General features: G+C 43.2%; 1 protein-coding gene across 2 annotated transcripts in view; it reads right to left on the reverse strand.

Annotated features, from left to right (window-relative positions):
• Positions 1-2,067: 2,067 nt before the first annotated feature.
• The window catches only part of LOC137095130 (leucine zipper protein 1-like), a 157,008-nt gene continuing 145,527 nt past the window's right edge, over positions 2,068-13,548 (reverse strand). For both annotated transcript variants that reach the window (XM_067461424.1, XM_067461425.1), the window contains 2 exons: positions 8,234-8,427; positions 2,068-5,388 (listed from right to left, as the gene is read on the reverse strand). In XM_067461424.1, coding sequence (XP_067317525.1) covers positions 8,245-8,427 — 183 coding nt within the window. In that variant the 3' untranslated portion in view covers positions 2,068-5,388; positions 8,234-8,244. The remainder of the gene's footprint in view (positions 5,389-8,233; positions 8,428-13,548) is intronic.

The following is a 13,548-nucleotide window of genomic DNA, read 5'->3' on the forward strand; positions in this document are numbered from 1 at the left end:
CACGAGGTCGGTGGCAACATCGACGGCATTCCTGAAGGGAGTGGCTCTGGATGCCATCTGCCGGGCAGCTGTTTGGTCGTCCTCTTTGACGTTTGTGTCACATTACAAGGTGGATGTGGTCTCCAGAAAGGATATGGAGTTTGGTAGAGCGGTATTTTCTTTGGCGGTGGCATGATCCCACCAGCCGAGGTTAGTAGCTCGCTAATCTACCAAATGTACGATTCACTGTGACTACGACAGGAAATTATAAGTTGCTTACCTGTAACTGTAGTTTCCTGAGTAGTCACCTCTGAATTCGTACATACCCGCCCGTCCTCCCCTCGAGTATCATGCCACACCTTCTAGCTGCTTTGCGGCGGAAGAGAACTGCAGGCTACTCCCGCCTACGGGCTATATATACTCGGGGGGGGGGAGGGCTAGCTGAGAGCTAAAAATATCTTTTTATATTCTAGAAGGTTCCGAAAGTTGCACTGCGCACTGTACAAATTCATAGGTGACTACTCAGGCCACAACAGTTACAGGTAAGCAACTTATAAGACCTCCAGATGGAGTAAGTTGGAATTTACATTTCTTGATAGGAAGAAAAAAAACACATGCAGTACATACAATTAGAACACTGGATTCCCTTTCCTTTTACTCACAATTTCCCAGAATAGAGTCCCTGGACGATTCCAGGATCTTTATGCGGCTGCAGCCACATCCTCACCGCATGTGGCAACCGTATGAAAGCAGCAAGGGTGCCGCTGTACAAGTACGATACAAGAAAATCCACTCGCAAGGGTTCATGGAAAGAAGTGACTTAACGCGGTCCCGATGACGAGGTGAGAGGCGCCTCACTGGGAAGGTGTAAGTGCAAGGCAGAGCAAGCTGCAGGCATCTGGGATATGCAAGGTATTGAAAAAAAGAGACAGAGCGGTGCTGTGCCCAGAAAAACATGTCTCTTTCACCTGTCTGGCGTGCCCTTGTATCCTATTAATGTACTTCCTTCTCTGCCTCTCAGATCTTGCCCCTGAGGGCTGCAATGAAGTGGCACAGGCGTGCATGCGCGAGATCTGAGAGGCAGAGAAGAAGTTACGATAATAGGAAAATCACCATATTGAAATCAAATCTGATGTTTTTAAATTTTTATTTGGTGTGCGTTGGAAAAGGAGTAGTCTTATACGGTGAGTATATCCCAAACTCTATATTTTAACTGGAAAAGTTGGGGGTCATCTTATACACCGGAAAATAGAGTAATAGCTAAGCAGGCTATTGCACAGTGTGGCTTAGTATCCTCCATGGTCTTGTCCAGTGACCGGCAATGCATTACACACATAAGTGTATATATGGAAAATTCATGCGGAATTTAAATTTTAAAAACACAAAATCTTTTGTGTTTTTCACATTTCAAAAGGCCCAAAGCAGGCCACCTCCCTCACTATAAAGTAATATGCGGCAATAGTCAATTTTATTTGCCCAACAGGATACATGGACATTTTGCATCTCAACTTAGTAGAAGGGTCATGTTTGAGATCCTTCCTACTGGGTATTTTACTTTCAACAGCTAGATGAACAAAAGGTATTGCCTGTGTCCTCTGCCTCATATATATAAAATGATTAGGAACATTTATACTCCTTTTTTAAAAAAAACTACATAAAAATAAGTATGTGAGGGAATCTAGTTAAGTTTTATACAGGTTCAACATATTAAAAGGCAAAGAAATAAATACTGGCATTGTTTCATTTTTTAAAAAATCCAGGTCTAAGATTATATTGGCTTTGGAGAGAGTTGTGGGCTGAACTGAGCTCTATAGTTCTGCAAAACACACCCAAGGGGTTGTATAAAGCTCTGAAGGAATGTTTAGCCTTTTCCTGAAAGTGCAATTAACCCCCCCCCCCCCCCCCCCAGTATAGAGAGGTTGAAGCACATCTCAATTGAAATTAGAAAGGAATTATATATGTCAAACAAAGAAATAGGATGGGAGATACCAAAATTGAAGGCAATTTTGGAACTAGAAGAAGAAAAGCAAGTGAAATGGATAAGAAGAGAAAATAAAGTAAATAAAGGTCAAGGTGAATATGGACACACAAAAACTAAAAGAGGTGATAGAGAAAACAGTAAGTCCAAGGAAAATAGCTTTAAAAATATGGGAGAAATGGAAAAAATGGATGCCATTTTTCTCAAAGGAAGTAGGGAGTCTGAGGAACAAAGAAGATAAGAGCATTATAAAGAAACTGAAACAGTTGGGATATTATAAAATAAAGGATTTATATAATGAAAATGGTGTATTAATGGAATGGAGTCAGCTAGAAAATTTAGGGGAAGAAAGGTTTAGGCTAATATTAATATTAAGAGGCATTTAAAACAAATAAAAAAGGAAGAAAGTAATATGGGCGAAAATATAATCGATAGAATATTGAAAGAAAGATCCAGTGAAAAGCAAAAAGGGTTAGGTAAAATATATTGAAGAATGTTAGAAGACAGGGAATTTATGTATAAAAGGATGGAAAATAGGTGGGAAAAGGAAGGAGGCTTAGGGAAAGAAAAAATAGAATAAGGAATGGATTAAATAAAATAAAGATAGAAAAATATAGGGATCTGGAGCAGAAAGTAATAAAATGGTATAGGACACCAATTCAATTGGCACATATGATCCAGGGTCTAAATCCGAAATATTGGCACTGTGGGAGTAGAGAGTACTCACATCTATGGTGGGAATGTAAGGAGACACAAAAGTTCTGGAATCAAATCTTCATGAAAATTGAATTATATACAAAAATAAAAAATGATTTAAATATGGAGATTCTCTTAAAAGGGATTTGTGGGGAACAGTAAAATAAAGGCGCATGAACAAAAATTTGTTATGATGATGTTTAGAGCAGCACAAGCTGTGATTGCCTGGGGGTGGAAAGAAAAAAAAGAAATGGACCCTGGGAAAATGGTATGAATATGTGTGGGAACAAGTACAATTGGAAATTACAGACATTATAAGAAATGAAAATATATGGACAGAAAAGCAGAAGGAAATCAAAGAAATATGATCACCCATTAAAAATTGGATACAATAAGCTAAACCAGAAGACGATTGTTGGAAAAAAAAACTAGATAGAATGCAACGATGGCTCGAATAAATGAAGAAGGACCAACTTGTCAATAGGGGGAGGGGGGAGGGTTAAGAGGTGGAAAGAAAAAAATGTATTGATACTAAAGCAATGTAAAGATAAATGTATTACAAATAGTTGTTAACAATACAATAAAGAAAAATTTAAAAAGAAAGAAGCACATCTCAATTTAGATGCAACAATGCTGCCTTTTTGGGCCTTGCCATCAAGCAAGTAGCTTGGTGGGCTGGAAGGAAAAGTGTTGATGCTGATTTGTTGTATGCAGAAGGAGGAACACTATTACTGTGGTTTCAACTAATCTGGAGCACGTGCACAAGAGAATGCAGTTGGTCAAGATGGGACGCTGAGATTTCAAGGCTAGCTCTCAACTAAACAACACCCTAAGTCATAAACAGGGATACCCAAACCTGTGTTGGCTTCCCAGCACTAATATTGGGGCAGGAAAGGATACCGTTGCAAGGAGGAACTGAGGGGATTACTCCAGTTCCCACTTCATGATGTTTACACTTCTCAAGTAAACATTCACCCTATGTTTGTTCTCAGCTGTCCTGGGCAAATTGAGCATGTGTGCAAGCATATGTGAGGAGGATTAGGGTTAAGCATCTATCCCTGCCTGCATATCAATTCCTGCAAATCCCCTGGACACAACACTATCATCTGACTGACCTGCATCTGCTTGGTTTCAGTCTTGAGGGCCTTTTTGACACATATATTAATTGCTTGGGGATAGTGAATGTGGTCACATGCGTGTATGGACGTGTTTTTTTTACTGCCTCCCATAATCTCTACAGCTAGTGTTTATGGTGCCATTACTTTGCACTGGTTTGCTCTTTTGATATTTTGGACTCCATCTCTGACCACTAGCCCTGCTGACTGTGACAATCAGAGATGTATCAACGGTAGAATACCAGCTTGGGGAAAGGTGGCTGACCATTTCAGAATGGTCATCACATAAGTAGGTATGCATGTATTAACACAGTTCATCCTAAAAGGGAGATGGCAGACCTTAATCCCTAGCACTAGCAAATTGGAGGGAGTGTGGAGGAGAGAATGAAAACTTACAGTTCAGCAGCATCTAAGAATTATGCTCCAAGCACATGGAGGAAGATTTAGAGCAGATATGTGGAGATAGATGCACAGCGGAGTGTGTTGATTTCGGTAGGGAAGGAGGACACTGTATCTCTGGAGGAATCTCCACTGGTTCCTTTGCTCAAGCAAGTGAAGAGTGAGGTAGCAGAAATGTTTACAAAAGTGTCCCCTCCCACCCCATGAATGTGTTGATCGACTGTACATAGGAGACTTCTTGCTCAGCTTTCCAGCCAGTTCTGCCCAAATTCCCAGTGGCTGTACCATTGGGGGAAAAGAGGGGCAGAATTAAGACCTCACGTGATTAGTTCAAATAATGCATTGCAGGGATCGCTCTCTGCAAGAGCTCCTTCTTGGCCTTGTGCAGCAGTCCGCAGGATGTAGTGAGAAGGCTTATTGCACTGCCTGATCCATTGCAACTGGAGGCTGTACTTCTGGATCTTGTTAGACTTGCCCAAGGAGCCGAGGTCAAGGAATGAGGACTTTGGGAGTGAAAAAAAGGTGGGTACACTGACAATCCTCAGCAAAAGAGTTGTGATGACAAGGGTTTGTTTGGATTATTGCTTAAGAATTGGGGAGAAAGTTTTTCACAAGGGCCAAGTGAGGAGATGAGGACAGAAAGGAGACAGGGCTGTTGTGAAGCAACAGCCTCCTCTTTCCAAATGGTCCCAGCCAAGCCAGTGCATGGAGCACCAGACTCTGGGGCATCCAGGTTCAGTGCAAACTGTACTCTCTGAAGCTATAACAGCAAAAATCCATAGTGATTGATGGAGACTCTTAGTAGTCTGATTCATGGCTTTCACGTAAATTCCGGCCTCTTAAAAGATCCCGAAGGTTAAGATGCAACTAGGCTAGGTCTCCACTTGTAGTGGTTGCTAAAACAGGAAATGTCTGTCCCAAGTATCCCAGCTGTCTCTTAAGATGCGGTCCTGCAGGTTCAAGCTTTTAAGACAATGGAGTGGGATTGCCCTGAGCAACAATACTGTGGCCTACACCATGGTGAAGGAAAATGCAAAGCCAGTCTTAAAATAAAATTTCAAAATCTTCCCAAGGTTAAGTGAGAGGGCAAGGCCTTGAGCACAGAATGGGTCGAAGGATAGGCACCAGATGGGTCCCAGTGGTTGAGAGCGGCATGGAAGACCAGAGCAAGGAGGGGGGTGAAGGTCAGCTTCTGGAGGCCATGTATTGGGGCAGGAAACACTGGAGTGGAGAAAGAGAAAAAACATTATATCAAGTGCTGGACTTGTGGGTAACTATCCATCATTACCTTTTCCAACACCACCTTGCTCCCTTTCCTGCTGTTAACCTAGTGGCTGATGGTTCAGCTTCTTCCTAGCTGTGGCCTACAAGAGGGAACAATTCCTTTCCCATTGGTTTTCACATGCTGCTGCAGCTGAAGCAAGAACTGAGGAAGCTTTGCATTATCCACAAAAGCCAAAGGGCTTGGGTCACTGGATGGCCCTTAATATTGGAAAGTCCACAATCTATTGGAAATTCCAGTACACCATAACATCATTACAAAGGTAAAATGATGTCACCTCTGTCTAGCAAAAGGTGAATCTCTATGAACATAGAGACCACTTGAAAAGCACAAATCAAGAATGGTGTGACCTTGTTAGAAGTCAAACCTTAAGACTAGTGATATTCATAAAACATTAACATAATAGCACACAGGTAGCTCAGCTGTTAAACTGAGGAACCATGTTTTTAAATGGCCAAGGGTAAAGACAGGCCACTAAAAATATACCTGGTTAGCAGATGATGGTTGTTTGAAGTAGAATTTGCAGTTGTAATATTTATTTGTTTGTTTGTTTGTTTGTTTAAAACATTTGTACACCATCCTTCTCAACCTCCAAGGGAGGGACTCAGGACTGCTTACAATGGCAGCAATTCGATGCCAAAACATACAAAAACACAATACAACACTGCCATATCCGAGTCCGATTCAGCGGCCAACAACCCAGTCCAAAGCCTGTCCTAAAACATTGTGATTGCTGTCAAGCCTGTTACCCAAATGCCTGGTCCCAAAACTATGTGTAGAGCTTCTTCCTAAAGTAAAGGAGGGATGGAGCTGACCTAATTTCGCTGAGGAGCATGTTCCACAGGTGAGGGGCCACCACCGAGAAGACCCTGTCTCTCGTCTCTGCCAAACGCGTTTGCGAACTATCTTAAACTCAGAGGTGGGACGTAGAAAAGCAAGCCCTATATACACACACACACACACACACACACACACACACATACACACTCCCTTAAAACCTCTTATTTAAGACATGCACTCAAGAGACAAAACGAAGTAGCAAAACAACAGAGAGGAAACAATAAAGAACATCTAATCACCTCTCAACAAAAGATTGCCCCAGGTACTGCCAGGCCATCAAATGCTAATCAAGGTGGTCAGTTGAAACATTCACGCCTAGCTCCAACAGACAAGAGTTCTTTGTCCCACCCTGGTCATTTCACAGATATATAAAGCCATTTGCCTACTTCCAACAGACCTCACTACCTCTGAGGATGCTTATCATAGATGCAGGAGAAACATCAGGAGAGAATGCCTCTAAAACATGGCCATGTAGCCCGAAAAAACTTACAACAACCCAGTGATTCCGGCCATGAAAGCCTTTGACAATACAAAGTAGTCTTCTTTGAAAAATAGCATATCTTGTTTACCAACAAACTTGTATATATTCATTATGCAAGCAAATAGTCTTTAAAATGTCTTTAAATACATCCATACTCAAGTCCATAAGCACATACATCCACTTCCACTGAAGTGGTAAGCAGACTTACCACACTGAAGTAAACACATCTACCTCATTGAAGTCCAAAAGCAAACTGAACATAAAATGGCATCCTGAGTTTGCACGTGCTCAGTACAATCACATCTATAACTCCTTCCATATCAAAGAGGTAAGTCAAAGTGGCAAATCAACACATACGTAGAATGCAGGCTAACAAGTATAGATACATTAACAAACAGTCAGTGGAAGCTTGGAAGATTGCTATTTCCAACACTTAAGAAGAGCTACTGCTCTTCCCTACCAAAACCTTCACAGTTGTGTTGAATTCCAACTTCCACCACTTCCATCATCCCGATTGGAAGTGGTTGCTCTGAGTTTGTAGGCATGAACGATAATGACACAACACCATTTTCTCCCAAATCAGCTCCCACTCAACTAGAACTAGGACTTCCCTGCTTGTGGAAAAATGCAAATTGCTAAATGGTGTGATTTTTTATATGGGTGGCATAATTTTATTCTACACGTCCTCAAAAGAGTTCAGGGCAGCAGGAATGTGTCTACAGGGAAAGAAGAAAGCTATGGATTTATCAATGCGTAATTGCATCCACTTCTTTAATGTTTACATCTAAAGTAGATCAGGATCACAATATGACCAATCCAAGGTCACTTGGCAACTTTCATGGACCAATAAAGTTTTAAACTCAGGTTTTCCTAGTCTGGGAATCTAACCACAACAATTGTTTGTCTTTCTGCCTAGCTATATCTATCAAATATCCTGCCTTTCTCTTGGCAAATGAATCAAAGTGGTCAGTGGGATTACATGCATCAAGGGGTTGCTGTTAGGGTGGATTGAGAAGAGCGGGTTAGAAATGTTCGAAATAAATAAATATACATCTGGAGATTACTTCAAACAGATGATTTGCAATGGCAACAAAATTTGATTGATGATTTGCAATGATTTGCAATGGCAACAAAAGTCCCATGAAAACTGGTGACTGGCAACAGGGCCAGAACTTTGAAATCTGGAAACCTCTAGCTATGGAGTGGCTCATGGCCCGTGGATATGGAATCAGTTGTTCTAACTCACAGCCAAGGCCCTAGCTTTGGGAGACAATCCTACTCCCCCATGAGAGATCGCTTATGATGGTGATGACAGACAACGCACCTATTCCCTTCTGGTATGGTCCTTTGAGTACTAACCCACAATCGGCTGAGTGCCTACATCAGTTCTCAGGCATGTTCTGAGACTAGACAAAAGGAGCACAAGAATCTCTTGTTATAAACCACAACAGATCCCACCTCACCCTCAGTCAGATCAGTTTCCTTCTGAGTAGCCTTTGGACCAACGTCTCCGTCCCTCGGTTTTGCTGCCTGGCAGCTGACAGGAGGACTCCAGCTTGCTTTCTGGCCTCTTCCTTGGTGTGTTCGCCCAGGAGAGCTGCTCAGAGGAGCTGAATGGTTTTCTTCTGGAACTGGGAACAAAGTCTTTGTGTTCCTCCTGTACCAAAACCAAGAAAAGGGTTAGGTGCTTTAGGAAGACAGAGGTCTGTTCATGCTGCTCCCAGATGGCATCTTTCTGATCCCCAAGTGTCTGTGGCAAAGTCCACCATTTGTCTCCTGCCCATGTGAATTTAGAAATAATATACAGGTAGTGCCCAAGTTACAAACATCTGACTTACAAAGAACTCCTAGTTTAAAACGGGGGTGAGACAATAGGAAGTGTGAGGAACCTATCCTTCGGAAGGGAAATTCACTCTTGAAAGACTTATCATGAGGGAAAGGTGTCTCCACCAAAGCCTTGTCACCAATCCCTGTTTCCACAACAAGCCAAATTTTCAAAATCTAATGATCACAAGGACAGAAAGTGAGGTGAAATCTTCTGAACAGGGGCACAGACAGCAAGAAAAACACCATGGGGCTGTTTGCCCTTCCCTATGTTTCCGAAGCATGTATCCGTGTGTGTGTGTGTGTGTGTGTGTGTGTGTGTGTGTGTAAAGGTAAAGGTTAAGTCTAGTCATGTCTGACTCTGAGGGGTGGTGCTCATCTCCATTTCTAAGCCAAAGAGCCGGCATTGTCCATAAGCTTCTCCTAGGTCATGTGGCCAGCATGACAGTGTGGAGCGCAGTTACCTTTCCACCTAAGCTGTACCTATTGATCTACCCACATTTGCATCCTTTTGAACTGCAAGGGTGGCAGATGCTGGGGCTAACAATGGGAGCTCACCCCACTCCCCGGATTCAAACTGCCAACCTTTCAACCAGCAAGTTCAGCAGCTCAGTGGTTTAACCCACTGCACCACCAGGGGGCCCTACACACACACACACACACAACCTATAGAACCTTGTTTGTAACTTGGGGATCATCTATATAGGTGAAATGATACCAGACCTTTTAAAATTTTCATTACAGAAAATACCCAGGAATTAACCTTTCCCATGTAATCTTCTCTTGCATCTGGTTGCTGAAAAAAAGCTAGGGAACCAACTGAATCATAGAATCATAGAGTTGGAAGAGACCTCATGGGCCATCCAGTCCAACCTCCTGTCAAGAAGCAGGAAAATTGCATTCAAAGCACCCACAACAGATGGCCATCCAGCCTCTGTTTAAAAATTTCCAAAGAAAGAGCCTCCTCCACACTCTGAGGCAGAGAGGTCTACTGCTGAACAGCTCTCACAGTCAGGAAGCTCTTCCTAATGTTCTAAATGACTTATGAATTTGATTCTGGTATTGACCTCATGTGTTCAAAGGCACCCTTTTCCTTAATACTATGCTTGGCTGCCTATCCATTCTACTCTTTTGTACCTTGGCTTTGGCTTGGTTCTAAATAAATCCTCAATATAAATGCATTCAGGCATTACAGTGCATAGCTTTAAATAAATCTTACCAAAAGAATCCTGCATTTACAAACTAGTACCAGCAGAGGGCCCACACCACACAATCAAAATCAAAGTCACCCTAACATTATTAGAATGTGTATTATTAATCCAAGAAATATTCCAAATTCCTTCTGCATCCTTCCCTCAATATCATGGTTCTTTAAAAAACCCAAACCACATGCACACATTGCTAATTGCTGCCTTCTGGCTTCCTGAGCATTTGAAACATTGTTCTTGGTGGCTGTTAAGTCCTTTCTCTGCCAAAAGCATTGTGACTTTATAATAAAATATTATTTTGAAGAACAGATGGGAAAATAGCTCCTCAAGGTGAAGGATTTAGACTGTAGTTTCAAGTGCTGCTGGACTCCAGTATTGTTTCCACCACAAAATGAGGGACCAGGGTCTTTCTTGGAGATAGTGCTTAGAAAGAACTACTGTTCCAGCCACATAACTAGTGGCAACTAGTGCACAGGAATAAATGGAAATGATTCGGTTGTTTACATATTCCTATGGTGTGTTATATAGGAAAGCTATGGAAAAATTCAAGAAGGGAGAGAAATGGTGGAGAGACAGAAACAGTCCCCTTGGCCCCATCTACACTGCCATATTATATGGTTTGTGCAGGTACAGCTGAATCCGGAGCTCCAATTTTGTTTGCTTTGCATTGAATGTTTGTTGTAGTTGCATTGAATGTTTGTTGTAGGGACTCTGCAGATAGGTGGCTTCTTTTGGCTGCAATCATAGGGCAAGCCACCTGTCAATTATCGTTAGGTTCCCTGGTCCTGCCCCTTTTGGGTTTTGGAGGGAATAGGAGCCATTTTGGGCCAGTCCACACAGAGAAGCCTTTCATGCAGGACATAAAGCCAGGAGCTCCCGTAGAAAGTTTCGTCTTCTATAGCTTGGCTGGGTAGAAAAGGCCCCTTGGCTTGGCCGGATGATATACAGCCTTACAGCTCCTTTGCTGAGGGAGTCCGGTCTCACAGCACTTCAGCCAGCTATCACTGAAACCTGAACTCCTTCTTTTTCCCCTGGAAGTCTACAAAACTCTGCTTGGTAAGGGTCACTCGCAGAAGCCAGAAGCAGTTGTAACGGGTGTAGGGGCTCCACGCCAACAGAGGCAAAGACAGACTGCCCAAATTAGAAGTTAAGGATTTCCCCATTAGTTAAAATACAGTTATGAAGATAGTCCCTGTTCCTAGTGGACAAGATTGAGAGAGAGCCAATAGACCATTAGAAAGCCCTGAAGTACTTGCTTGTTTTCAATAATAAAGAACTTGGTTAAACCTTTGACTAATCTAAAGACTCTGTTTAAGGAAATCCAAGGGCCTTTAATCTGAGGCAACTCCGGCATCCCGTTGGGCACACAGAATGTATGTCCTGTCTACAGTCTTATGTACAGGCCCAGCGTGCGATAGCACAGTAGAAGACGCAAGCTGGTGGCTTCTGCCACCCGGGAGTAGAGAAAAGGACTTTTAGAGCTACAGAACAGTGTTTAAGGGAGCCTGTACAAGCCATTTCAAGTCTTCATTACCAGCATCCATCTGTTCGTGTCTGGGGGGTTTCATGTTTCTTCATTTTCAGCCATCTTGTAAGACACCCCATGTGACCAGAAGGGAGGAGCTGGCAGCCTCCTTCTTTGCTCCAAGCTCCACCTTCCTTGCAAGAGGAGTCTGAAAGTTTGCATCAGCTTTCTTCCCGCCCTTTTTGAAGATCTACACAGCCAGCTTTGCAAAGTTGCTACAGTTCTTCCCGCCCTTTTTGGAATCCTGCACAGTATTGCTACAGTCTTCAGCCAGAAGCAAGTTCCCGTCTTTTTGAAGCTCAGCTTTGCAGCAGCCTTTGGTGCTTTGCTTCTCAGGTTCCTGGAAAGAAGCCCTTTGCAATTCCTTTTGGTTTTGCAGCCTGTCAGCAAGAGTTTAACCTGCATTTGATTTATTGTGTCTGCTGTGTCTTACTCTCTACTTTAAAGTGGTTTTTGAATGTGCTTGTAATGTGCACTGATATATTGCTTGCTTTATCTGTAATATTTGCATTGATACACTGACTGCTTTATTACTGAATTGCTATATCGCCTGCTCTTTGTGCTTATGATTGCATTTACATATTGTGTGCTCTATTGACTGTTGGTTATTGATATACTGATTGCTCCACTTGTCATTTTACCTATATTGCTATACTGTTTGGGCAATTTGCTGTCATGGCGCACACCTCAAGTTCCCCAAAATCTGAGACCAAAACCTATGACCTAAGATCCCAGAGCTCTCGGCACCCATCCCAGAAAGCCTTAGATGCACTCTTATAGAAGGAATCTAGGCTTACAGATAAGATGGAAAGCGTATGGCTTTCTATTGTCGACCTAGATAACCAGTTACAGCCTTCTGAGGATTTAGAGAAATCTCAGGACATCGGAGCAGATCTTAAGGTTTTGATTACTAAGTGGAGGGGCCTGGTTGATGGCATTGCTGAGGTGCTTAGCAAAATAAACATCCAGGATGCAGATCTTAGGGTAATTCAGCTTTTGAACAGTGTTAAGCTTAGGGAATCTAGCTATGTTCATTTGTTTCATGCAGCCGACTTTGGTCCCTCCCCCAGAAGGGACAAAGAAGGCCAAGCTTCGCCCTCTGGTAGTGTGATCCCTGAGCTCAATCATTTCCCAAAGGCTTCAAGTGCAAAGAACAGTCAGGCAAGCGAATCTGCCCATAGCAAACACAGCCACACCAGCAGGAAACATAGCAGCAGACATGACTCAGCATCTGGATCGTCCATCTCCAGCAGCAGCTCCTAATCAATGACAGCCTTATACGTTAAGGAAGCAGTCTGGAACTGCAAGAAAAAATACTTTTAGAGCTACAGAAGCTGGGCTGAAGCTGAGGCAGCAGCTGCAAATCAAGGCCTGGACTTTGAGCGGGCTCAATTAGAGTTAGAGACAAAACAGGCCGACTTAGAGGCAAAGTTGAAGTTGTCGCACATCCAGCAGGAGGCAGAGCAGAAAAGGGTCTGTGCCAGCATCCTGGCGAAGGTGCTGCAAGGAGACCTGTCTCAAGAAAACGTCAACCTTTTGCCAACCCCTCCAACCATGCCTCTTCTGCCAGCCCACGTTAGTTTCCAAGACAGCAAGCTGGTGCATGCAGACAGCAACATTGTGCCATGCAGGCAGGCCGAGCAATTCAGGGCCAGGAGCCCACAGCCACCAACTCAGGCACCAAAGCCCAGCCTGGAAATCAGGGTTTCGCCCATTCCTGAGGCCGCTGGAATGAACCTTCTAAATTCCAGAAGAACTTCACCTTTACCCCTGACCAAACACCCCTTCCATTTCTGCAAACTCCTCAGTCGCAGCTTGAGTCTTTGTCCAGGAACCCGAAGAAGGATTTGAGGGACAAAGGTGTGGAAAAATTCTCTGACCGGCCAGAAGATTTCCTACTTTGGAAAAAGACTTTTCAACGTGCCATACAGAGTTTAAGGCCCACCTCTGAGGAACAATTGACTCTTATGATTGCCTGGCTTGGTCCAGTATCAGCTCAGCAGGTGAGAAGAATTTTCTCAGCTCTCATTGACCAACCAGACAGAGCATTGGACACTCCATGGACGAGGGCACTTGATCAGTGCTACAGGTCCAGCACCCAGATTGAAGCCTCGCTGATGGACAGACTTCATAAGTTCCCAGTGCTCAAGCCTAAGGACTTTAAACAGCTTTGGGACCTGTCAGACTTATTGATTGAGCTCCAGTCAGCCAAGGGAAACCC

This window comes from Anolis sagrei, chromosome Y, assembly GCF_037176765.1.
Source record: "Anolis sagrei isolate rAnoSag1 chromosome Y, rAnoSag1.mat, whole genome shotgun sequence".
NCBI lineage: Eukaryota > Metazoa > Chordata > Lepidosauria > Squamata > Dactyloidae > Anolis > Anolis sagrei.